General features: G+C 37.1%; 3 protein-coding genes across 3 annotated transcripts; 1 reads left to right on the top strand and 2 right to left on the bottom strand.

Moving 5' to 3' along the window:
* Window positions 1–415: 415 nt before the first annotated feature.
* LOC107589374 (epsin-1-like) lies at window positions 416–11,272 on the bottom strand. Its single transcript, XM_016277782.1, has 11 exons — window positions 10,975–11,272; window positions 10,211–10,309; window positions 8,125–8,214; window positions 7,558–7,713; window positions 6,565–6,693; window positions 6,365–6,485; window positions 5,306–5,472; window positions 4,647–5,187; window positions 3,814–3,939; window positions 1,451–1,603; window positions 416–1,154 (listed from the first exon to the last, which is right to left on the bottom strand). The coding sequence occupies exons 3-11, from the start codon at window positions 8,191–8,193 to the stop codon at window positions 751–753; spliced, it is 1,866 nt and encodes a 621-aa protein (XP_016133268.1). The 5' UTR covers window positions 8,194–8,214; window positions 10,211–10,309; window positions 10,975–11,272; the 3' UTR covers window positions 416–750.
* A 144-nt stretch (window positions 11,273–11,416) lies between these two features.
* necap1 (NECAP endocytosis associated 1) lies at window positions 11,417–16,413 on the top strand. The gene is made up of 8 exons (XM_016277781.1): window positions 11,417–11,654; window positions 13,323–13,423; window positions 13,527–13,631; window positions 13,765–13,846; window positions 14,320–14,425; window positions 14,606–14,744; window positions 15,449–15,542; window positions 15,708–16,413. Exons 1-8 carry the CDS (start codon window positions 11,560–11,562, stop codon window positions 15,766–15,768), a joined length of 783 nt encoding a protein of 260 aa, XP_016133267.1. The 5' UTR covers window positions 11,417–11,559; the 3' UTR covers window positions 15,769–16,413.
* Window positions 16,414–20,400: 3,987 nt separating this feature from the next.
* On the bottom strand, window positions 20,401–25,841 carry LOC107589371 (serine/threonine-protein kinase SBK1). Its single transcript, XM_016277780.1, has 4 exons — window positions 25,548–25,841; window positions 23,756–23,900; window positions 23,402–23,604; window positions 20,401–22,324 (listed from the first exon to the last, which is right to left on the bottom strand). Exons 1-4 carry the CDS (start codon window positions 25,551–25,553, stop codon window positions 21,656–21,658), a joined length of 1,023 nt encoding a protein of 340 aa, XP_016133266.1. The 5' UTR covers window positions 25,554–25,841; the 3' UTR covers window positions 20,401–21,655.
* Window positions 25,842–26,514: the final 673 nt, after the last annotated feature.

The raw sequence follows: 26,514 nt of genomic DNA, 5'->3' as shown, positions 1-26,514 counted from the left end.
TGAGGCCGTTTGACCGACATGTCAAACAACCAATCACAGTTCGTTTCGTTCATTGTCACGTTTCAGGCCGTGAAAATGTCGCCACAATAACAGACCGGTGTGTAAAACTCTCGGACGTATTTTAAAGATTCTATGCCATGAACTTTAAATATTTCACATACTATTGAAACTCCAGCATTTAGTTGATCCTGATAAGCGCTCGTCATCACAGTTGGAAACACTACGGCTTTCTTCTTTCGTGAGGGGGTTTGACATCACAGCATCTTTGTTTCCAGGCGGAACGTTAAAGAACGCGACACACATGTCTCCCGGAAATCCTGTAGAATTCAACCAATCCCATGATGACTTTGAAACTCCTGAAGTGTTTCCACTTTTGTGTCCCATATGCATCAGACGTTTAGCCAACGGTCCGTGGGCGTGACGTCTGAGGCTGAGACTATACTGACCCCAATCTTTTAAACAGCAGTGTATATCTAAAATCTGCTCCAGTAGATATGACAGCTTTCCTAAAACCTTTGAGAATGACACCCTTATGGATTCTAAAACCTCACCTGCTTCCATTTCTCAGTCCATCATATTGGAAAGGCCGGGTATGCATGCTTTTTTCCCCAAAACATATATTACAGTATATTGTTGCTCATTAATATTTAAATATTTGCACACATTTATACATACACATAATCAACAAGGATTGATGAAGTGGATGGGGAAAGGAGAAGGCTAGGGATCAATTGATGCTGAATGGAGAACTCAAAAAATGCTGTTGCCTTTCCCAGCCGCCCCAGTTCCAGTGCCCCAAACCAATGGAGGTCGCTGAAGAACTGGAGCTTGTTGGGTAACCGTTCCTGTGAGCGACATAGGACATAACTCACCAATAAGAGTGCCTGCAGTGCTGGGTTGTACCATTCTAGGGTTAGCCATGGAAAATCCCATGTTGGACACTGTCAAAGTTGAAAGGCTTGTATTCTGGGTTGGAGATGCCATATGGGCGACAGGCGCCTCGAAGGCTTTGTTTAGGGGGGACAGGCCACTGGAACAGGGTGACATGGAGTTAAAACCAAAATAATTTGGGTTTGAAGGCTGTGCAGTTGAACCACTTGCATTGGATACGTTGCCGCCCAATGGCCAGGCCATGCCTGCGGCTGGCAAAAATCCTGGGAAGAATGACAGTTGACAGTGCAAACAAAAAGGGATGATGGGTGATGGGGAGGAAGGGAGAAGGGAAGTGGATAGCATATAGAAGCAGGGATAAAAAAGGTTGAGGTGGGATCTACATCAACTACATACAGGTTATGTTCCACATCACTATATGAACTCTAGGCCTGAAAAACACTGCGTCACAAACACTCAAAAATAAACAGATACTATACAGTGCGTCTCTCTCTCTCTCTCTCTTTCTCAGTTGCTCTTATTGTCAATGTGTCTCTCTTTCTCTCTCAGCCCTCCTTACCCGGGGCTTTTTGGATGGGGATGGCGTTGAGAGGGGGCTGTTTAGGTTTGGGCTTGACTGACATAAGAGAGTCCAAGTCCACCAATGAAGCACCTTCTCCAAGGAACGACGCCGGCTTTTGGGTCTCATCAGCAGGTTTTGTAGCAGTGTCACCTATCGATAGAAAAAAAAATCTTAATGACCTTGTGCTATTGAAACAAGGAAAAAGTACTTAAATGAGCCTTATTTTTTGAAAAAACCCCCAAACATTTTCATTTAATATTATACACTACCTTGTTAAGTTTGTAGTCAGTAATATTTTTTCTAATAATATAAGATTACTTTTACTCAGCAAGGATGCAATAAATTAATTAAAAGTGACAGTAAAGACATTTATAATGTTACAAATGTTTTTTATTTAAAATGACCGCTGTTCTTTTAAACTTTCTATTCATCAAAGAATATAAAAAATGGTTTCCACAAAAATATTAGGCAGCACAACTGTTTTCAACTTTCATATTAATAAAAACGGTTATTGAGCAGCAAATCAGCCTATTAGAATGATTTCTGAAGGATCATGTGACATTTAAGCTGGAGTAATAAATCAAATAATAAATTACAATTTTAAAATATATTAAAGTTGAAAACATTTATCTTAAATTGTAATAATATTTCATAATATACTGTATATGATGTGTAATTACTGTATTTTTGTATAACATAATACAAGTTAATTACTGTATTTTCTTTTATCAAATTAATGCAGCCTTGGTGAGGATAAAATGTAAAAACATTTTACAGACCCCAAACTTTTCCAAGGTAGTGTTAACTTTATTAATTAGTATAAGAATTATTGAAAATAAATGAAGAAATAAAACAAAAACAAGTGAATTACAACTGATAAAAGATCAAATGTTAAAAGTAGAAAACACTGAAGACAAAAATTTGAACAAAACAAATTTTTTCCCTCTATTTTCAGTGCTAGATGTGAAACCTGAAATAGGATAGAACTCAAAAAGGAATTTTAAACATAGAAAGATATCTTGTTTATAAGCGTCTCAAATACACTCTTCAATAGATTCAAAGATATGAACACTGCAGACTTTGTAAAATCTCAGCAAGTAGATTAGATGGGAGCTTGAGATTTTGAGAAAGTTCCTGCCATTTCAGCCGGTTTGTAAATCTAATGAGCATGATGTCTGAGGTTAAGACTAATTCAAAACTGACCAGGAAAAAAAAAAGATTTGAGACTGCAGAAACAAACAGAAAATGTTTGGAAAACCTGTTTCAATAGTTGGGTACAATGGGGCTAAAGGCGCCTTTGATATTATTTTCCTCTAAACTACTAGATGGCACAAAAACGTGGCGTAGCACTTTCTAAAACATCCGCTTTTCAAGATGCACATGTATATTTGGCTGATCCTTGACGTGATCGCGGGCAGCAGCGCAAAGTTGATTCTGTGCTTACTTGATCTAATATTTTATGTTTAAAAAAAAAAAAATGTTGTAGATTTAAGTAGCAAATGAGAATCGCTAAAATTAATGCATATTTTGAGACAAAGGTCTTCTTAACGATTTTCAGTTTTGTATAAGATGATTATAACAACAGTTTTAAAATAACGAAAGAATATGTAAAAGTATGGTATTTGGGGTAAAAAGCGCTCCTGCTGTTGGGGCTTAAGGCGCACAGTAATTAACATGATAATTAATAGATAGTTGACTTTTCCATTTGTTGACTTGACATGGTTAGATTCAGATGGTAAATATCATATATTATGTTGGGTGCCCATATTAGAGATAATTACCATGTTTAGAATGAAACCATCATATTAAAAACATGATATTAATCCTATCATATAATAAAATATAAATTGTTGTACTACTGTAAATCTATATTAAATTTTTATGGGATCTCCTTCAATGCTTAAGAATCTTTCCTTTTTAAAATTATTTTGTTTCTGTATTTTAAAATATATATTTTATATTAACATATTTTAATGACTGTAAATTTATCGAACAAAGATTAATTATTTTATTTTTCAAAATAAGCAGAAAATAGTACAAACTTTGCTAAAGTGATTGTTTTGAACAAGTATTAACTTAGACATTATTTAAAATATATATAATTTTAGCTGAAGTATTTTTATCAATACTGTGTGCCTTTTGCCCCATGCTGGTGAGCCTTTTACCCCGTGTGTGCCACCTAATACATGTATAAGATTTTTAAACAAAATAAACGACTTGTATGATTTATTTTCACACAAAATCTGTTGCTCCATTAATGTTCAATACAAGCGTATATATTTTTTCTGCAATTATACATTTTACGCACAGTGAATAACACATTTTTGTGTTGGTGTGCCTTTAGCCCCGTTGTACCCTACCGTTCTCAGAGGAACCACCCCAAGGGTCTGATCTGCCTCCATCACCGAAAGGGTCATTAGTTGTCACCGCATCAGTTGGAGCTGGTGGGGCACCCCAGGGGTCATTTGCAGTAGGGGGTGAAGATGCTGTGAATAAGTAATACAATGATTAGATAGCAAGTGTGAAAATAAATCTTTTGACAATAATGCCAGTTGCATTTATGCTGTAATCTATATTTACACTACCATTCAAAAGTTTTTGGTCAGTAAGATTTTATAATGGTGAGTCTCTTATGTTCACCAACATGCAGTTTTATAATTTTCTTTAATTATTTTAATCAAAAATAGTGTAAAAACTAAGATTTTGAAATATTATTACAATTCAAAATATCAGTTATCCATTTTATTTTGTTTCTAGTAATTTATTTCTGTGATGGCAAAGCTGAATTTTCAGCACCATTACTCCAGTCTTCAGAGTCTCATGATTCAAGTTCAGAAATAATTCTAATATGCTGATTTGGTTCTCAAGAATTACATGATCAAATGTTGAAAACAGTTGTGCTGCTTAATATTTCTGTGGAAACTTTTTTTTTTCAGGATTCTTTGATTAATAGAAAGTTCAAAGGAACAGCATTAATTTGAAATAATTATTTTGTAACAATTTTGCCCAATTTAATGTTCTTGCTGAATAAAAATAAAATATTTTAAAAAATCTTACTGACCCAACTTTTGCACAACTGTTTAAGTTCACTAAATGTTGAAGTAATTCTCGGTCAGACGATAAAAAGCTCATTATTAGTGGACACTGAGGTGTGTTGGATCTTCCTGGTTCTTCAGTCCAGTCACTCTCTTACCTGCGGTGCCCCAAGGGTCATTAGCTGCTTTTGTACCATCACCAAATAGATCAGATGTAGCTGATGATGCTTCTAATGGCGCCCCCCAGGGGTTAGAGGTTGCAGGTGCTGAATCCTGCACACTATCTGCAGGTGCCCCCCAAGGATCTGACATTCCTGCGTCAGAGTCTTTCGCCGTTTCGGATGGAGCCCCCCAAAGATCATTTGTTGACGGGGTTTTATCCTCTGAAAATCCAGCAGAGTTGCCCCATAGGTCACTGGCAGCAGGTGGAGAATCATTCTTGGAACTGGCAGATCCTCCCCATGGATCAGTGGATGCAGGTGCGGATCCGTTTGTACCATCAGCAGATCCACCCCAAGGATCATCGGTAGTTTGACTGGATTCCTTCGCCTCATCAGACGGTGCCCCCCACGGGTCGTTGGTAGCAGGGACGGATTCGTTGGATGCATCAGATGGGGTTCCCCAGGGGTCCGAGCTGGACGGAGGCACTGCTGTCGCTGCTTTTTCCCAAAGATCTGGCTCTGTGTCACCCTCCTTTGCCTGAATCCACAAATTTCCATTATATCAGCTTGGACAGTCTAATAATGGTCAGATAATATGATCTTACTCAATATTACTCTAATGAAGTTTCTCTGAGTAATTGATCGGTCTGTCTCACCCGTCTCTCTGCCTCTTTCCTCTCGGCCTCCAGACGTTTCTGCTCCTCCTTCTTCTTGGCCATAGCGGCGGTCAGATCAGCCACTGATGGGATGTTGTCCAGGGAGGGCAGCCCTGTATATGGCGGGATCTCTGGCTTTTCTTTTTCTGGTCCTGTAGCAGAGGATGCTAAGATAAAACATATGAGAGAGAAAAATTAATAAGTCAAAAAAGAACACTACCATTCAAAAGTTTGTGGTGTGAAATTTAAAATATTGAAAATACATTTCTTTAAAACGATAAAGACATTTAAGGTGTTACAAAATACTTCTATTTCAAGTAAATACTGTTCTTTTTTCGATTCATCAAAGAATTCTGAAAGAATGTCTCACAGTTTCCACAAAAATATTTGCAGGATAGCTTTGCCATCACAGGAATAAATTACATTTTAAAATATATTCAAGTAGAAAGCTGCTACTTCAAATTGTAATAATATTTCACAACATTTAAAAAGAGCATTTAAGGCTTCTTTAGAAAATCATTGTTAAAAAATGACTTTGAATGGCAGTGTATATATATTTAGAATGTTTATGTTAAAGAGTGTGAATGTGTGTAAAACATAAAGAGACCAAAACACTATATCAGACCTACAGGGTTTCCAAATTAGAAGGTTACAAAAAAAGAAATACAACAGACGTGGGTGGTTATTATAGTTCATATAACTTGTTTATGGTGAATACAAGTTGTGTGTGCTATATTCATGGTGCTTCTTGTGTCCGTTTTAGAGGTTTCCTCTTCACAAGCCCCCACTTATGTTATATGGAACAGCCTTGACATCTTTTTTTTTTTTTTTACAAAAATGAGCTTTTCATGACAGAATTTTCATTTTTGGGTCCACTGTTTCTTTAATTATATTTAACATGTAAAGTTTGTAAAATGGACACTGAAATGAATTGTAATATTATGTGAACTTTCACTGTGAGGATCTGAAGGTCTTGTATGCAAGACATTAGATGTGTAACAAGCTGTAAACAAAGCTCCATGTCTGTTTTCTGTATTGCTCTTGGCTTGTGAGTCTTACCATTGGGAGCCTTTGCCAGCTTGTCTTTTGTCTTCATAGCAAAATCTCTCTCCTCTTTCCGCTTTTCCTCATCCTCAATCAGCACCAACACTATCTTAGCCTTTTCTCTCACATTCACCCCCTACAAAGTGCAAATCCATTAGTGACAATCTGCCATTATTAATGTAATGAATGTAGAACAATCAAGTATTTTGCAGTACCTGGTCCTTTCCATCCTTGTCTGTGAAGCGGTATTCTGTTAGGGCTTTAATAATGTGAATGTTCTCCACACTCTGTTGAGGGATGCGGTCAGAGCCCGTTTTCAACAGATATTCAAGAAGAGTTAAAGACTGTGGAAGAAGAAAAGAGAAAATATGATCTATCAGGTGTTTTGACAATCCTTAACAGATATAAGTTTGGGGTCATTACATTTTTTTATGTTTTTTAGAGAAGTCTCTAATGCTGAACAAAACTGATCAAAAACACAGTAAATCCAGTAATACTGTGAACAATGACTACAACTTAAAATATCCGTTTTCTATTTTAATACATTTTAAAATGTAATTTATTCCTGTGATGGCAAAGCTGAATTCTCAGCATCCAGTCCTCAGTGTCACATTATTTATCAGAAATCATTCATTTTCTGCTCAAGAAACCATGATGCAATTTTTCCAGGATTCTTTGATGAATAGAAAGTTTAAAATAACAGAATTTATTGTGACTTTTGATCAATTTAATGCATCCTTGTTGAATGCATCTTTTTTTTCTAATCTTACTTAATATCTTAATACTATTTTACCACTTATATTATTTAAATGATGTTTTATTATTCTAGTTTTAAAGACTATTATTATTAATAATAAATATTAAAGGGTGTTACTAGGGTGTTTTGGGCCATGTAATTCAAACGTGACTAAATATAAAGCATAACTCAATCTCTCGTTCTACATCTCTCTCTCAACAATAGCCATAAGTAAACAACAGAGGAAGAAACATCATGGCAGCGAAGCTGAATGGAAAATCCTGCCTGCACATAATCAAACACTGCAGCGGCAGCAACAACGGATCAGGTAACATGATCAGCTGCGTAATAGAGTCACAAAAACGATCACTTGCTATAAATATTCAATCAGTCTGAGCCGGCCGGCAAGCAAGCAAAGAATCTGGTTCCTTAAACCTGGAGAGTGTTATCCTCAGCTCTCTCCTTCACTCACCTTGTATATGTGTCTCCAATTCTTGTCATCATTGAGACGCTTCCAGAGCATGCTCACAATCTCGTTACAGGCCACCACATTGTAGGTTAGATCCGAGATGTCGGACATCTGGGAGCTCGATGGCCCCCAAGGGTCGTTAGAAGTCGCTTCTCGAACCTACACAACATATCCAATACGTAAAGTTGCACTAGGCTATAAATACTCTATATGCAATGAATACAAAAGTTCACTATACTCTTCATTTCATTGGTAAGAGTTTCATAAACATAGATAAAATGTACAACATAATATTTATTTACAGTGGATTCCACAATTTAATATGCTACGAAAACATGAGGTCAGGTGACCACAATGTAGAATACGACTGTAAGAAACGTTTATCGTTCCATGCTGTTTTATATACTAGTTTTAAATGCATAATAGGCAGTATATGACTGAATAAATCTGCTAAATATAAGTGACAAAAGTAACTCAGTAGTGTCAACTTGAAACTTGAATGGTGTTGACTAAACAGAGATGACAGAAGACAGAATAAACTGTGCAATAAAAAAAGCAAGTGAAACTCACCTTGACCTCTGCCTCAGAGAAATTCTGAACAAGATTTTTCAGTTGTCGTCGCAGCATTGAGTGAGTCATGATGGAGGTTTTGTCCTAGACCTTTTTAAGAAAGCCATTTTTTGAAAAACATTATATTGTACAATAAATATGATCTTAAAAAACTGCTTCTTTTATAATCACATATCATAATTATTATTAGATAACTTTGATAATTAGGAAACAGAGGCTTTATAAAATGGCATAAGGCACTATTGTTTCTGTTATTTACTCAATTTATAATAGAAGGTATATTTCAGAGCAGTTTTATTTCAGGATAATTATACTATTGTAATATTTATTAACATTTGAATTAGTTTTTAAGATTTTCTGTTTTCATTTTACATTTTAGTTAAAAGTTTTGGTCATTTTGCAGTATGTTTTTGTCATTTGTATTATTGATTTTATTATAATATTTTATTTCAGTTTTGGTTGTAATTATTTTAGTCTATCAAAATGAAGACGAGAAATGTTGCCTTGGCAACTAGATGACACAAAATAAGCCTTTTTAAAAAATATTTTATTTCAGCAAATGTTTATTTTATTTCAAGTATTTTTATAGTTTTAGTTGTAGTTAACTATATTAACCCTGATCAGAGCTCATAATATACACCTGCTTTTATAAATAGGTTATTATTAATTAAAGGGGTCATATGACGTTGCTAAAAATAACATTATGTTGTGTATTTGGTGTAATGCAATGTGTTTATGCGGTTTAAGGTTAAAAAAACACATTATTTTCCACATAATGTATATTATTGTTTCTCCTCTATGCCCCGCTTTTCTGAAACGCGTTGATTTTTACAAAGCTCATCATTCTGAAAAGCGAGGTGTACGCCGATTGGCCAGCTATCCAGTGCGTTGTGATTGGCCGAATACCTCAAGCGTGTGACGGAAATTTTATGCCCCTACCATACTGTGATGCGGTGTCCCGGCCAGAGCGACAAGACAAAAACAATAAAACCCATTATAAACGAGGCATTTGTTGCATCCAGTGGGGACATAATTACTGATTATAATGACTTTTACTGTCTTTTTATGCGTTGCGTTGTGTATCGCGCTGCGTAAACATAAAACCATTGTCTCCATTTGTGATCAGAGAAATGACAAACAACAAGCGCTACTCTACACTGCTCAAAACTCGCGTTTGAATCGTCAGTGGCAAATTCTTTTAATATAAAAAACATACTTACAGGTTGTGAGTCAGAAGCGCCAGACTGTCCTTGCAAAGTTGGAACTAGAAACAGACACCGGCATTGTAGGCTACTCTCCCAGGAAACAGTCCTCATCCTCCGCAAAATGCGCTGCACACATCTGAATATTTGGGTTGAACTGTTCTGGTAAATACAACTTAACCACTGATTTCTAGTTGTGTCCTACGAAAGTAGTTTCGCTTTCACAACGAAACACACGGCGGGCAAGAGTAAGCGGCGGCCGGCGGCCTAGAGTGAGGAATAGCCGGCATGCTTGAGAACGGCACGGCCGGCGGGCTTGTTGCAACCACATGTGACGACCCCAGGCTGGACTCTGCTTCGTCCACGGTGAAAGCCGATCCGGCGATCGACAGCACGAAGTTGATGTATTTCCTCAGCAACCAGCACGGACCAGCTCCAGGCATGACGAAGCTATATCGTCCTCTTTTGGAAGGCCAAACAAAGTAGTTTCGCTTTCACAACGAAACACACAGCACTTTCACAACATGGCGGCGGCAGCAATAATACTACAGCGAGAATAAAAGTTACGCCTTCTTTCTTTGATTGAACATTTGGGCGGTGTTATGCAAATCTTCCCACATCGTGATGTAGGTATGTGGGAGCGTGTTTAAACGAGGCGTTTTAGGAGGGTGTGGACAAGTCTTAACTTTTATAAAGAATATCTCTTTGGATTTGAGACTTTAGTCTTTGCAACTTTACAGATCTTCTTTATGCACCAAGAGCTTGTAACACTCCAAAGAGAAAGGAAAAATTTAAATCGCATCATATGACCCCTTTAAACACACAAGTAAACAAAATTAAAAGCATATGCAATGTCATTTATTTATTTATTTTTCTCCACTTACCTGCTAAATAAAGGATGTAGGAATGGCTGTTGACTGAGTTTCTCAAATCGCTGACAAGCACTTCAGTCCATGAGCTTTACCCTATGGTACCTTTATGGCCTATAGATCATAAATACGAGGGCACATTTTGTAATATGCTGCTGTTTTAAAGAAAGATTTCACCCACAAATTCGATTGTTGAAAAAAACAAATCTACATTTTTTTTATTTATATGCTACTCTCTTGTATTTACAACAGCATTTTTAATTTGTAATATAGAGTATTATTTGTAACAGCAACATCAACAGCCAACATCTTATCAAACAGCATCATCCTGCCATCAAAATACTGCATGATTTTATGCTATTTTCAGCAGCAAATCCAACCTGAGCTGTGAATATTTGCCAAATGTTGATTGATTTATTTAGCAGTAGGGCAGATAGACATCTTACCAATGCTGCAGACACCAAACACCTCTCTGGTAATGTGTCATATGATGACAATCACTGTAACAAACATGAAGTTACAGCACTAGTGCGCTGTCATATACAATAAACTGCGACACTGTCGCATCATACAAGTCTGATCGTGCCCTGACTGTAATCTGACACCTGCAAAAGCTGATTTTGGTTCGGTGAATGAAGAGCCATCGCCTTAAAAACAGCAGGATAATAATGCATGACCATATACTGCGGCTTAGCAAAAGGTTTAACGTTGTCATCTCGAGGACAACATTTCTGACTGATGGATACAAAAATATACATATATATTTTTATTATACCAACCTTTTGGGAGAATGAACGCGAGAGAAGATGAGAGGCTTTTCTAGATCCTAGCGGAAATTTCCGCTTCCGTTTACGGCTACCTGTCAAAAAACGAACGCGGCCCAAGCCTCTTACTAAATATTCATGAGATGGGAGTGGCGGTTAGTACGCTGGTTAGTGGATATCTATGAGTGGGCGTGGATTTGTGGTTTACGCTGAAACCCACAAAGGTAAACAAACCTAACAGATTTTTTTTATTTTTTTGCATTAAAGCCCTTAGAGAATAAATAAGAGACAATAAACGAATTATATATAAATTATGAATTTATAGGGTTCGTCAGATCTTCTGCTTGGGGGGCACGAACAGGCGATGAGAAATCCGCTAATCCCAACATCATGGTTGCTAAGCACCGAGCCTGGTTTCCATAACAATGAGTCGATCCATACATCCTCAGATCTGATGACGCGTGACGCGTGAATCTCAAGCTTGCGCCTGAGGCACCGCGGACGTCACTGACGCTCTAGTGCCTGTAGAAGCGGCTGGCCCGCAATAACAAATTGGATGAAGACAGAAATATTACTCACATCCATTGAAATCAGTTCAAGATGGCGTCCGAGGTGGAATACGAGTCGATTCTGTGCGTGAAACCAGATGTAAACGTTTACCGCATCCCGCCGCGGGCGTCGAATCGCGGATACAGGTGAATTATAGGTTGTGCGGGCCTGAGCTCTTGGCTGGTGTCTGTTCTGTAAATAATCTTGGAATACCATTTTGCCGCAGCTGTATCAGCACCACACTCCTATTAGGAAAGTCATTTGATAATAAATAATGAATTTATCGCAATTTATTATTGTTATGCGCACTGTTATGCCACACAGACAGTGTTTTATCTTTGGTTTATCACGATAGAAAGAAAAACATCTTGTGATGTCAGATGCTTGGTCTGTTGCGAGCTCACGACTCAACATTAACAGGAAGTGGTGTAGAATAAGCAAATACAAATTTAATTAAACTTTCATGTTATTTTCACGCAGTTGAAGTGCATAGAGCATCTCTCATTTGATTTGTAGTATTATTCTGGTTATATAATATGTTGTTGTGTTGGTGTGAGATGTGTGTTTTCAGGGTCGTATATGTGGTCCAGTTTATATGGTGTATAATTAGTCCTAAAAACTCTTGCCCACAGAGAATGTTATACTTCACTGGCACACATTTTAGAGGAGAAATCCCACTTGTATTCCTTCACGAGGAGCTTGAAGGCTTGTGTCAGTTCTGAAAATTGAAATAATACTGCTGGATTTGCCATAAACTGTCGAAAGATGTTAAATGTCTTCTGTTCCCACTGTTTTCTGGTTATTTTCACCAGTCATTTTCTGGTCAGTATCGTCAGGTGAAAATGACCAGAAGACAGTGGGAATAGAAACCGTTTAATCCCTTTCCAGTTATGACATTTTAATTCAAACTACAAGGTCAGAATAGAAATTAAAAAAAAGAACTGTAGCCAAATTCCTTGACACATCTGTGTGTGGTGGCTCTTGATGCCTTGACCCCAGCCTCAGTCCATTCCTTGTGAAGTTCACTCAAATTCTTGAATCGATTTTGCTTGACAATCCTCATAAGGCTGCGAGTTCTCTCGGTTGGTTGTGCATCTTTTTCTTCCACACTTTTTCCTTCCACTCAACTTTCTGTTAACATGCTTGGATACAGCACTCTGTGAACAGCCAGCTTCTTTGGCAATGAATGTTTGTGGCTTACCCTCCTTGTGAAGGGTGTCAATGATTGTCTTCTGGATAACTGTCAGATCAGCAGTCTTCCCCATGATTGTGTAACCTAGTGAACCAAACTGAGAGACCATTTTGAAGGCTCAGGAAACCTTTGCAGGTGTTTTGATTTGATTAGCTGATTGGCATGTCACCATATTCTAATTTGATGAGATAGTGAATTGGTGGGTTTTTGTTAAATGTGAGCCAAAATCATCACAATTAAAAGAACCAAAGACTTAAACTACTTCAGTCTGCGTGCATTGAATTTATTTAATACACGAGTTTCACAATTTGAGTTGCATTACTGAAATAAATGAACTTTTCCACGACATTCTAATTTATTGAGATGCACCTGTACAATAAGATCAATAACATGCATTTGGAAAACAGGTATGAATATTCAAATTCAAATGATTTTTGTGACAATCCCTTTTTTTCCCCTGTACTCATTGCTGTGATGTATACAAGTGTTTCACTACACCAGAAAATAATTGGTCTTATTTTTGTTGTTAAGCTGATCCAAAAGATATTTCCATTAAAAAAAATTGTGAAGACCATTTTCTTTTGATGGACCTGAAGTGACATTTCTGCTGTGATAATGGCAGGGCGGCTGACTGGAAGCTAGACACTCCTGACTGGACAGGCCGTATGCGCATTACAGCAAAGGGGAAGGTGGCTTATATCAAATTGGAGGACAAAGTCTCAGGTTAGAAAAAAAAAAAGACCCAAATATTTGATTGGATGACTCTCAGAGACATCTGTGCAGCAAAAGAAGCTCCTAGTTGTCCTTTTTCTATTATTGCCCTCAGGTGAGCTGTTTGCCCAAGCGCCGGTAAATGAATACCCTGGCATTGCAATGGAGACAGTCAGTGATTCCAGTCGCTATTTTGTTCTCCGAATACAGGATGACAATGGTTAGTGGATATTATCTGTAAACTGACCTTGTTTTACATACCCTGCCATAATAGAATGTCTTGCAAATAAGTTATACTTCACTGTTGTGTGTTACAGTTTAGACATGCAATATCCTTGCTGCCTGTATTTTAGGTCGGAGTGCATTCATTGGTGTTGGGTTTGGAGACCGAGGTGATGCCTTTGACTTCAATGTCGCCCTGCAGGATCATTTCAAGTAAGTTTCCATCAAAATTCATGTGAATGTTAATGACTGGTAATGCTTTTGTATTTGTAGTGACATCTTGGATGCTGATGGATGTTTTTAGTTCATTTCTTTGGGGCATAATAAACAGTGTTAGTATGTACACTCTTTAAAGGTTCCAAAAGTTTTTTGTTTTGTTTTTTTTTGCAATGATGCCATAGAAGAACCATTTTTCGTTCCCCAAAGAACCTTTCAGTGAACAGTTCTTGAAAGTGTGAAACATAAAGAACAGTTGAAAAAATTAACAGTTGAAAAATGGAACAATGGAAAAAAAATATTTTTCCACTATAAAGAACCTTTTGTGGAATGGAACGTTTCCATGGATGTTAAAGGTTCTTCATGGAACATCAATGCCAATAAAGAACCTTTAGTTTTGTGTACACTGTGCAGTTTGTATTTTATTTATTTATTTTATTCCTTAATCTTTCCTTCTCTTTTTCTGTAAGGTGGGTGAAACAGGAGAATGAAATCAAAAGTTCTCAGGCTGCAGACTCGGGACCCAAACTGGATCTAGGCTTCAAAGAGGGACAGACCATCACATTGAATATCGGGGTAAAACAAAACTAAAGCACAAAACAACTAAAAACTACTTTTGGATTTGGATTAAAAAAATTCAGATGATGGCCTTGCATCACTACATTTTCATAAGAATATATAGTGATTTTTCATGCCCTCATATCATAAATAAACATGAGTTTGTGTTAAATTAGAGAAATGTTTCTTTGTATTTAGCAAGGTAAAAAGAGGGACAAGCCACGCCCTCAGAGCTCAGGAGGCTTTGGGCTCCTCCCTCCACCTCCAGGAGGAAAGATAGCCCCTCCTCCTTCGTCCAATCACAACACAGTACAGCCATCAGGAGGAGCACAAACAGGTACATCGTTTGATGTCATTACTGCTTAAATATAAACTAAATCTTTCATCGAAACAGATAAGGTAGAAATTCAGCATTACATCACTTGCTCACCAATGGTTCCTCTGCAGTGAATGGGTGCCGTCAGAATGAGAGTCCAAACAGCTGATAAAAACATCACAATAATCCACAAGTAATTCACACAACTCCAGTCCACCAATTAACATCTTGTAAAGTGAACAGCAGTGTTTATAAGAAAAAAATATTAATCATTAAAAGTTTTTAACTTCTGTCTAAAATATGACTCCTCTATCCATAATATTGCTTTCTCCAATGATAAAGCAGTCTTGTTTGAATTAGGAAATTTGCACAGACCCTTCTACAAAAGAGAAAAAAGTTCTTAATAAATGTTATGGGGGTTAGATGTGAGAGGACAACAGGGGATGGACTTTTTCTTTGCTAAATTTCTCCAAATCTGTTCCAATAAAGTAAGGAGCTCATCTACAGTGCATCTTGGAAGGCTTGAGGGTGACGCATCCAGACAGTTTTCATTTTTGGTTGAGCTATTCCTTTATATGTCAGCCCACTCTAAATGCACGGACACATAAAGACAGACACAACTAAATTTTACAGATATCATTGTTCATACAAAAAATTTTTTTAATTACATACTACTTTTATTTTTCTATTCTTTTCTTGACCTCACTTTCTTCTTCTACTTTTAGGATGTTTATTAGAACTGGACAGCAGTAACTCTAATACAGTGGTTCAGTCAAACCCCAGCTCTGACCTGTGGGGTGACTTCTCTAGCTCTGCAAGGTAACATGATTAGTGACCTTGATTCTTGACCACTGAATAAGTATTCAGATATTACTACTGGTCACTAAATATTTTCATTAAACTGGTCTTAGACCACTACCTGTATAAGCATGTAAATGTTCTTTCTTGCTTTCCTTCCTTCCTTCCTTCCTTCCTTTCTTTCAGCTCTGTTTCTGCTCCAGCACCATGCCAAGAACCCTCTTCTGGGAACTGGGTCCAGTTCTGAAAAATTTTTATCCTCCTTCATTCCATTATTGTTCCCATTCCTCCATCAAAACTACTGCAATTAAAAGATACTTCATAATTGTATGGAAAATTAGAGGCAAGCTGTATGTCATGCTGCTAATCTTAGCAGAGCACAGAGGTGAGAAATAGGCTATTAGGAATTCTGTTAGAATCAACCAAATGAAATTATGAAAAAGAGTGTATAAAAGAGAGGAACATCCCATGGGTGTTATATATAAAACTTTATGGTAATGTTTTGAAGATTGTTTCAGTATCTTTACATTTGTCCACAAGGTGTTGAATGTGTCCATTTGGTTGTCATGACCTGTATGTTTGTCTTAGGTTTTGGAGGAGTGAATATATGTGTTTGAGTGTTTAAAAAAAGGCAGACATTTTGTTTGAAAGTGTAGAATTTAAGTGAGGCCTGGATATGTTAAGAGCTTAACATCTTGTATGTCATAAGAATATATAAAACCTATACAGTATAAATATTCAAAAATTCTGACTGAAGGCCACAATGTAGAAAAACTATGTCCCTCAAATAAAGGGATTATGTCTAGATATTCATTACATATCCATATTGTCATTTACTTGACTAACAGAGTCATTTACGTGTTAAACAAAAATAAAATATACAAAAGAACTACGACACGCATTGCTTCAAATGTGATTATTTTAAATAATATAAAATCTGTGGAATATGATTCTCAAAAATATTAGCATTTGCCCTTGCAGTCTATAAAAAATATTTAAGTTGCAATGCTTTATACGTAACTTAGCTTATGGAAACTAATGCAATCACATTGCAATCATATTATGGAGAACGAAAGTTTGCATTAGGATTTGCTATATTAAATGTATGATTTCCTTTTTGGCTATTACTGGATATCAAGCCCCTTGACCCCAAAGTACGACAGGCAATTTTTCTGTTTTGTTACCCTTACAAAATGTAAAAAATTATTAGTATGTTAATAGTGTTCCGCCAAAATACCACACTTACTACAGTATCACCCTGTCATGAAATAAATATTCTACTCTTTATTCTATCATGGTCTTAAAGTAGTAACAATAACCGAATACTAATTTTATTGTAGGCAGACAGCATGGTTACCTTGACATATACAATTCTTCTAGCTGACTATCATTCACATTTGACTAATTCGCATGCAAGAGTTTGTGGAGGGATTTAGTGTCTCAAATTTATTCAATATTAAATAACATTATATGCATTATATGGCACAAGTAAATATTTCATATGTTCACGAAATGGTTTTAGCATTGAAACAAGTAGTAGAGGTGAGTGAACCCTCTTAGCTTTCTTAACTCTTAAATTTTGTTAACAGTAATGTTAAAATCTTCATATAATATAAATAAAAAAAAAAATCATAACCGAGATTGGCTTTTTATTTACTTAGTGAATGCCACTGAATTTGTGAAAACTACTAGATTTGGAAAGTAAATATAATCACCACAAATACTGGTTAATCTGTCTCATGTCACCTGATATTTGTGTTTATCAGTTTGTGCTGCAAAATCCAGTTTAAGATTGTAAATGCTGTGGACCATGGTAGCTGGTCTAAGATGCTTATTAGTCATGTGCTAGACCATCTTGGACCAGCAACAAATAAGTTCCCAGTTTAATGGCCAGGTTGGACAAGCTAGAAACCAGCTAAACACTGTCACTAGTTTAAGATGGATTTTCAGCAGGTGACCTTAGGCCATGCAGCTGGGTCTCACATCTGTTTCCGTTCATAAGTCTATATCTAGCTAGATAACATCTTCCTGACTTTTCTAAGCTGCTTTGATTGGTTGCGCAAGAACTACCATCAGCCTGTACTTCTCAGTTTGGCCACCAAACGTCTCTGTCACACTAGTGCTGAGTATTTTCATAAAACATGCACACCTGCTTCTTGTCTGTTGTGAGTAATGACCTGTTAATACCCTTTGTAGTTCCCTTAATCTGTGTGATCTAGCTAGTTTTTTTTCATAACATCATTCTATTTGTCTTAGTTTTTCATTCTTGCAAATGCTTGCCTGTACCCTTGACTCTTTTCAGTGGGTTATTGTTTAGATAATTAATTTGATTGCTTTTGAGCTTTGAACTAGGACATCTATTAATGGGTTTTGAGATTTTTATCCGTGCAGTTGGATCCTGCTTCAGTTGATGATTGTCATATACAATTTATGAGTGCACCAAGACTGGGGACACTTATTCGTTACTAGGTACCTAATTTTTCTCAACTGCTGTATACACGTTCACCAGATTAAGATGGTTGTACTCAATTTCTTTTTGAAATAAGTGAGTATGGATTATCATACATTGGTGTAATTATTAAAAAGAAATGAACTAAAAGCAATATAAACATTATAATACACCAGTCTGTAATGAACAATATTTAGTTGGAGGAATTTTTTGTGCAATTAATTTTAATTCATGGAAATAACATTTAATGTATTGAACAAAACTTAAATAAGTGAATAATGACTAACAATTTGGTCTGGTTTTTATACAAAACCATCATATGGCTTTAGAACACTTGGAATACATTGCATGATTACACATTTATTGTATGGAAAAGAGTGGCCTATACATTATTCAAACTTTCTCATCACTTTGAAACAACATGAGAATGAGCAACAATGATAGAATTTTAATTATTAGGGAAGCTATTACTTTTAATGTTTAATTACTGTATGTGAAGTGAGATTTTGGATCAGTGGAATTTTAAAATGGCCAGGGCGTCAGTGCAATGAACTAGAAACCAAACGATGAACAAAATGTCCTGTCTCTCATTGTGGTAGTGGCAGGTTAGGATACAGTGTGAAAATTTGTTTTGAAAAGTTGCGAGGAAATGTTCTTGGCTAATAAATCGGGAGCATGTTTGGGGATCAGCTGTTCGTTGCTGCATGTTTGAATCGGTCCTCATTCAGAAGTCTGAATGTGTGAGTGACGTGTGAACACGTGTGTTATTTGGCACCACCCTGTCGACATGTCTCAATGATAGTTTGTGGACTTGATCTTTCTCTCACACACATATTTGTTCATATAATTGCAAATTGGACACTCACTGTCTCTCTTGCTGATGGCCAGTGCCGATCTCCCTTCCTCAGTGCCTGATCAAACATGTAGTGAATTATATATATATATATATATATATATATATATATATATATATAATAATTAATGTTAAATGTATAAACCTGGTTATTGTGTGTTTAATACATATTCGATTTATTAGTACTATTACACCAATCTCATTATTGGTTCATTTATGTATGAAAAAATGCATCGCATTCAATTTAGTAGTTTGCTAAAACTATGTAATCCAATGAATGGTAATTTTATATGGCAATTAAAATACATAGGCTAATCAATCTTAAATATTTCCTCTAAAGTTAAAGTTGTCTCAGCCAATGGAATTTCATAGGATCTTCCACAATATGAGGCTTGCAGCAGCTTCAGGAGGTTTATTTTCTGAACATTTTCTGTAAGGAAGAACCTTTACAAACAAAAAGTTGGTATTTCTGGCATTCCAGTGCTATAAATTCATCAAACTTATAGACAGATATTTCTCTCACGCACATTTACTTACAAATTAACATATGCAAGATGACAGCATACTTTCACACTTGCATAATTGCACATAAATGTGTTTTAATGTAGTATATCAAATGAAAGGTCATAGCGGTTGGAATACTTAGTAGGGCTGTCAAATGATCTTCGTGGATATTCTCCCTTCATGTATTGAGCTATTTCAGCTGTTAATCTCTTAACAAGGTGCCTAAATAACTTAAGATTGAAAGGGCAAAATCTGACACTCGTGTTTTTTGATGTCTTAATTTAGCAGCCTAGACTGTATTAATTCAGTTTCTTGTGCAAATATTTGCCATTTTAAAAGTTTTCTAGTTTTTTGTTGTTGTTGGAAAGTCAGGTGGGCTTCATTTGTTTACGGTATATTATTTTTTCTTATTTGATATTCCAGACTTTATGTAGATTTATGCACAATTATTTTAATTCTATGTATTTTGCAAATACGGTTGTCTTATTTACTCCATAATTTACAATGTTAGGTTTTCGTGGATCATTTGAAGGAGTCTGAACATAAGCCAAAGACCTATCCGTTACATGTAACTTCACACTTTGTGTATGTGTGTAGTGTTGATGAATGGAGGGACAGGTTTGAATGCAGGAGTGTGAGACACTTAAAGATCGGTGAAGACTGTGTGTGTTTGCCCATGCATGTGTATGTGATTTCAAGTGTGCATCTGACAGAGGTGATGATGGCTGAAAGAGTTTTATTAATGGTCTGGGGGTTATTTTTTAAATCTAGGACACGTAGTGTGTGTGTTTGTATGTGTCTGCATGTCTTCTGCTGAAACTTGAGAGATGTGCTCCTTACACTTACGCTCAAAGTGATCCACGTGAAGATTACATTTCATGAGCATGCTGTAGGTTGTTAAAAGCATAAATATGATTTTAAGACAGGAGTGAACATTCCAAACTTTTATGACGTTAAGCAAATATAAAAACATGTATTTAAACAAATAGTTACAGTTCAAAATGTTGGTGAAAATGGATTCATTTTTGTATATTAGACCAGAGCAAACTGTGAAATTTTGAATCCTTTATTTTGATCAGTTTGACATTAACATTTCTATCATTTCTATCACAAGTTCCCAGCATTTCCACCAAGGACACCTAGGGGATCAAGATCCCCCAGATGGGAAATCCTGCTTTATTATGCATGCGGGAGGTCCACATAAAATACATTTATTAGAAATGTGCCCTCGTCATCTTTAATAAAAAAACAACAACTTGCTCTCACAACAACATCTTTTCTCTGATTTGTGCACCAGTACTAAGGCAGTAATCTATCCCATCCAACAACCTGTCCCTCACTTGAGATTACAGCAATTAGCAAACAATGATCCAACCAATTCCAGATGAACAAAATCAAGTCCCGCCTTGCTGCTTTTTTTTTTTTCTCCAAGAAGTCCATTTGGACTTTAGAAAGTGGAGATGGCAGCAATATTTATTTAGACTTATAAACACAGATATTATTAAAATGCCTGCAGATCTTTAGCTGTCACTAATATTATTGGTACGGCTTTCATGATATAGTGTTACACTGATCTTTGTTTTGCACATTGTTTTGGAGTGTAGTAATGTTGCTGGATTGTGGATGGAGGCCCAAATTTTCAGAAACATTTTTTGTGCCCCTTTTCAATTATATAACCCTTACCAACTCTTCTGAGGTATTCTGAAACCTTTAGGGCCAGATTTACTAACAACTTGCACCAGCGCACACCCTATTTTGCCGTTAAAAAACTATGTTCAGGATTTACTAAAGGCACGCAGTGGACAGGTATTTTTGAAACTGACCATATTGCATTTGTAGGAGTTTCCCATTTAGCCGTAAAATTTATGAGATGAGAGTATTTAAGTGAATCACCCAACGCTATTTACTAAGGTTGGTGCTAGTCAAGTACTGTTATTTGTGCCATAATTTAATGCCCCAAAAAGCATGTCTTAAATCAGATGGTAATTTGCGCTGGTCTTGGTAGTCCGTAGATCTACTAAGACCAGTGGCATTGTCAGTAGATCAACCGCAGAGCCATCCACTCCCATCTGTACTTTTATGGGATTCTGCTCTTACATTAATTTTCCCTGTTTGGTAAATCTGGCCCCTTAGTGTTTACAGCTAAGATCTATAGTGGTCAGTTAGGAAAACAAACTCTCAGCTAATAATGTGTATATGTGGGATACACAGGAGGCTAATGATTAAAACTACCATCAGAACTACTTCTAAAAGGTGATAACCATTGTTCCCACCATGGAGAGAATGACCAGATGACGACAAACTACTGATCTCCTTAACTTTGATGCATCACCCACTGACATCCTTGTTCAATAGCCAGGCTCCTCCCAGATATCTTTCCACCTCATCTGGTCTGCCACGAAGCCTGAACTGTGGGTGGAGCAGGGACCTAAGAAGACAAGCCGCAAGAGGAGTGAACGCCGCAAACTGTGGTGCCATCTGGTGGACATTTTCAGGCTGATCTGATCCTCTCTCCTGTGATGCTGAACCTTCCCAATTAGTCCATTGTAGATAGCTTTTATATGCGGTGTTGTCTGAAACGGTCTCAGACCATGGAAGGTTCCCCATGAGCATGGCATAGATTAGAATGCCTAATGCCCAGCTGTCTGTAGTGGGATCTACAGACACCAACATCCTGTGAGTCTTTCCAGAGTCCCCTTTTTGCTTGTTCCCATTGTTGTCCACCCCCAAGTTGCCCAAATAGTTCTCTTCATTCTTCCTTGCCATCTCAGCCTCAGGTGTGCAGTAAGGGGTGCCGTACCACACTAATGGTACCCTGGTGCCTTTAGCCTTCACCATGCCAAAATCACCAAGTTTGACCCAACGACACTCACAGTCACATAGAAAGATGTTTTCTGGCTTGACATCACGATGGACAAAGCCATGGGAATGAAGATGAGAGAGGGCACCGCTGATCTGGGAAGCCACTCCCTGGGCACGGCTCTCTTCAAGACCAACCTGCGATGGAGAAATCAGTTTATGCCAGGGGTGTCCAGTCCTGCTCCTGGAGTGCCTGGAGTTTGGCTCCAACCTGCCCCAACACACTTGTCTGAAAGTTTCTAGTAATTCTAAAGACCTTGTTTAGCTGGTTGGGGTGTGTTTTATTAGGACTTAACTCTGCAGGATTGTGGCCCTCCAGGATCAGGACTAGACAACCCTGATTTAAGCACTAATCAATTTACTGAGCTTGCATCAACCTGTCATTGCAAAACAACTATTGTACCTATTATTTACAATACAATTTTCTGTTCTTTCATTGTTAATTTGAGCTAAACCAGTGATTCCCAACCTAAGGTGACCAGACATGCCACTTCCCACAGCACAAACAACCAACACCTGGTTATTTTAGGCAATTTAGAATCCTGTGCTGAATGTGTCCCCGGAAAGTGGCACGCCGGGTCACCTTATCCCAACCCTGGTACCCAACAGTATGCATTTTGAATGTTTCCATAATCTAACACTCATAGGCAAGTTCAGTCCTAGAGAGCCTATAGCTGCGGTTTTCAACTCTGGTCCTTGAGGTCCACTTTTCCCTGCAGAGTTTAGCTCCAACCTTAATCAAACACACCTGAACAAGCTAATCAAGGTCTTCAGGATCAATTACAAGCAGGTAAGTTTGATCAAAGGTTGGAGCTAAACTCTGCAGGACAGCAGCTCTCTAGGACCGAACTTGCCTAACTCTGATCTAACCCAACAATTTCAGATCTTGGAGTCTCTACTAATGATCTGATGAGTTGAATCGGGTGTATTTGTTTAAGGAGACATTCAAAATTTGCAATATTGGGAGTACAGGCTCAGAAGCCACTGATTCAAACCTGGGGTGTGTAATCTTGTTTCTTGAGGGCCAATATCTTGCAGAGTTTAGCTTTGATCCCAATTAAACACACCTCATCCAGCTAATCAAGGTATTCAGTATTACTAGAAACATCCATGCAAGTGTATTGGGGTAGACTGGAGCTAAACTCTGCAGGACATTAGTCCTCAAGGAGCAGTCATCACTAAGAAGCATGAAACTGATGTCAAACTTTTACCAACCTCAGGAACGATGACATCATATAGGTTGCCATAAAGGCAAGGTTGCTGGGCGAACACATAGTGAGTAGGAGTGGAGAATGCGATGCCTAAAGCTGAGGTAAGTGAGGGGTGGGTACAGAAGACCAAAGACAGGTTATATTCCCTCAGAAAGGACAGTAGAGATGTGTCATCTTGCAAAAAGAATTTAAGGGCCATTGGGGTTCCTAGATTCCATGAAGATTTGGAGGAATAATGGAGATATTGTCAAAGGGAAAGGAAGAAGGAAGCAAAATGCAATAATTTAGCACAATTCCCAGAAATGCGAACTAGCATGGATAAGATCAGATGAGAGAAAGACAAAGCAACATAACTTACCACTCTTTTTGTGCACTGCTAATTTGACTTTTCCATATGAACCCTCTCCAAGAAGTTTAATAACTTGGAAGTGATCTAAAGGCTCCAATGATTTTAGAGACTGAGCCGTTAAGTGACAGAGCTCATCCAGAAGTCTTGTGGCAGTCTGTAAGAAGCAAAACTAGGATGTCAGGGTTGCAGATGGACGTGCCAAACATTCAACAGCTAATGTAAATTGAGGGAGCATTTGCATGCCTCGTTTTCCACTTTGTTTCAAAGACACTAAATTAGACGTTATTAGATGCAAAAAGTCTTATTTGGCATAGATCCCATGCTTTTTGTTGTTGTTTTCTACCTTTTTGGGGCATGTCAAACAAGGTTTCAGCTGTCAAATACCACAAAATACCATGTTTAAAGTTAACCGGATCTGGCTGGATCAAAGATATATTGCTGGGATCTGTCACTGCATACTATTATAAGGTCGCTACAGCAAAAGGGTGATTTGGGCCTCAGTTCTGAGGATTGGCTATTCTGTCAACACATCTTAACTGTCCTCGGACAGCTGTGCTATTCAGCTGAGCTTCATAGGATTAAGTGTTCTGTTCAGTAATAGTATTGGTTACTGATCAACATTTATTCATGTAGCATGATTGAATGTAATGCTTAATTTGTATTTGAACTGGATGTAGTTTTCAGTATTTTTTTTTAGTCTGTGTATGCTTTGGTGTCCCAAAAGCAGAAAGGTTACACTCTTTATTAAAGCAGCAGTTCAGGATGATGGGGGACAGTTTTGCATAAGAGGGATAAGGTGCACCTGTTGGGCATCAGTTGTGTGAGGACAGACAGCTCACCAGAAGTTGTGTGTGGTTAACCCCTTGTCAAGAACAGCGATTTGGGCAGCACATCTAAGTTCTTTGGGATTAGTTGTGAATGTTGTAAATCGCTGAATTACATAACATGTTCTAAAAACCCTTTCAGGTATGTGCTTTGTAAAAGGTAATAAATAATTAGTTACAAATGTAGTCTGTCCTTGTGTTTTGCACTTTATAAACTTTGTGTTGATAAACGTCATAAAACTTCACTTTAAGCTCTTCTATAACTAAATAGGACTTCATACACTCACACACATACTGTGTGTGTATGTATGTATGTATGTGTATATATATATATATGAAGAGTTCCATTTGAAATTTTCTTTTAAAATGAGCGCTTATATTAGACTCCTATGTGTAGGTTCAGTAATTTCACTTTAATGGCAATGAATAGGTTCTTTTCATTGCCATTTGCCATTAATGTGAAATAAATGAACATAAACATAGGAGCCTGACAAAAATGCTCATTTTAGAAGAAAATTTCAGACAGCACTTAGAGGCTTTTGCATCTGAACTCTTCATACCCAATATATGTTTTATATCCTGTAATTGCAACTGTTTCTCTTAATTGTGACCTTTTCTCATATAGTTTTAATTTTGTATTTAGCAAAAACTTTTTCTTATTTTAAAATTTCTCACAATTACCTTTTTTAATCTTAAGAAAGAACATCACCAAAAAAAAGAACATTATAAAATACATTAATATACAAAACATTATTCATAAAATAAATTTTTTACTGTATTGTTGATCATATACATGCCTTGGTTAGCGTATAGGAGACTTCTTTCTGAAACACTGAATAATCTTGCTAAGCTTCTGAATATGGCCTATGGCATAAGTCTGTGTCTCATTTTAAATTACATTACATGCTATATAAAATATTTTACAATTTGTGTATAATCCATATAAGAGACCTTTTGAAAGAAATGAAAAGACTTACTGTCATGTTTGCTGTTGTTGAAGGCTGAAAGTGAATTTAGAGGTGCGGTTCTCTATTCGTCAGTCAGTCCATAAACTCTGGGCACTGAAAGCTGCAGGTCAAATGGGCAACAGCGGGTCAACCAGTCATAAATCTACTTACAGGTTACAGATTCTTTTGCTTCTGAGTACATATCCTGATTTCTACTGGATCTGTCCTCTGCTACAGTTCAATAGTCTCTCTGTACTCTCCCGCTCTCGTTCTTTCTCCTCTCTGTCTATCCAAATTAATCAGTATGCCCACTCACATGGTCTCGTTGCCATTACCCCTCCTTTTGAATGTTATTGTGTTCATTGCTGACAGTATGCTTTTATAGGGTTTGTGTAACAGGCAATTTGTCATTATACTGGCCATTAAACCCCCCAGCCGTTTCTCGGTTCTTCTCTCTCACATTTTGTACCTTCTGTCTTTATCAAACACATTTTGTGTCTCATTTGGGCTGTTAATGTAATATGTAAATTTTGTGTGATTAACCAAAACCCCCTCATTTACAACAAACATTAAAATATCAGATTTAAGAGCAGTTGATTTGATCAATCAGCATATCATGGAAATCGACTGATAGCCCTTTATACTCCTGCATTATGGATCTGACAAATGTATTATGATGTTGGCCAGCACGATCGATTTCTCTCTGAGTGAGCATGACAAATCCAACAGCTGTGAGAGAGCGGTACACAAAACGCTTATATCGCAGATCTCTCTTTCTGCAGGACGTGCCAAGTCCTGACTTTTCAGCTTTTAAACTCTCACACAGTCATATGACATATCCTTCATCCATATCCTATTCCGTATTCTGCAGCGTTTGGTATTAGTCATCACGACAAAGATTTTGACATTCATGACTGATTACACCATTACTGGCGATTTTTAACTGTCTGGATCTAGTTTAGCTCAACTATCTGTGAAAATGCTCAGCCAGACGGGG

The sequence above is a fragment of the Sinocyclocheilus grahami genome, unplaced genomic scaffold (genome assembly GCF_001515645.1).
Source record: "Sinocyclocheilus grahami isolate Dianchi unplaced genomic scaffold, SAMN03320097.WGS_v1.1 scaffold116.1, whole genome shotgun sequence".
In the NCBI taxonomy this organism is placed as follows: domain Eukaryota; kingdom Metazoa; phylum Chordata; class Actinopteri; order Cypriniformes; family Cyprinidae; genus Sinocyclocheilus; species Sinocyclocheilus grahami.
Note: the sequence above shows the minus strand (reverse complement) of the source record. Positions and strands in the feature narration are given on the sequence as shown.

Bases quoted from the DNA above. Each gene is read 5' to 3' on its own strand.
- LOC107589374 (XM_016277782.1), bottom strand. From the start codon at position 8,193: ATGACTCACTCAATGCTGCGACGACAACTGAAAAATCTTGTTCAGAAT. The intron at 6,694-7,557 runs GTGAGTGAAGGA...CTTCTTCCACAG, and splicing joins ATTGGAGACACATATACAAG to TCTTTAACTCTTCTTGAATA. The intron at 1,155-1,450 runs GTAAGGAGGGCT...CATTCTTCCCAG, and splicing joins CCCCATCCAAAAAGCCCCGG to GATTTTTGCCAGCCGCAGGC.
- necap1 (XM_016277781.1), top strand. From the start codon at position 11,560: ATGGCGTCCGAGGTGGAATACGAGTCGATTCTGTGCGTGAAACCAGAT. The intron at 13,847-14,319 runs GTAAGTTTCCAT...TTTTTCTGTAAG, and splicing joins GCCCTGCAGGATCATTTCAA to GTGGGTGAAACAGGAGAATG. The intron at 15,543-15,707 runs GTAACATGATTA...CCTTTCTTTCAG, and splicing joins GACTTCTCTAGCTCTGCAAG to CTCTGTTTCTGCTCCAGCAC.
- LOC107589371 (XM_016277780.1), bottom strand. The intron at 23,605-23,755 runs GTAAGTTATGTT...CATGGAATCTAG, and splicing joins AGCAGTGCACAAAAAGAGTG to GAACCCCAATGGCCCTTAAA. The intron at 22,325-23,401 runs GTTGGTAAAAGT...TCTCCATCGCAG, and splicing joins ATGATGTCATCGTTCCTGAG to GTTGGTCTTGAAGAGAGCCG.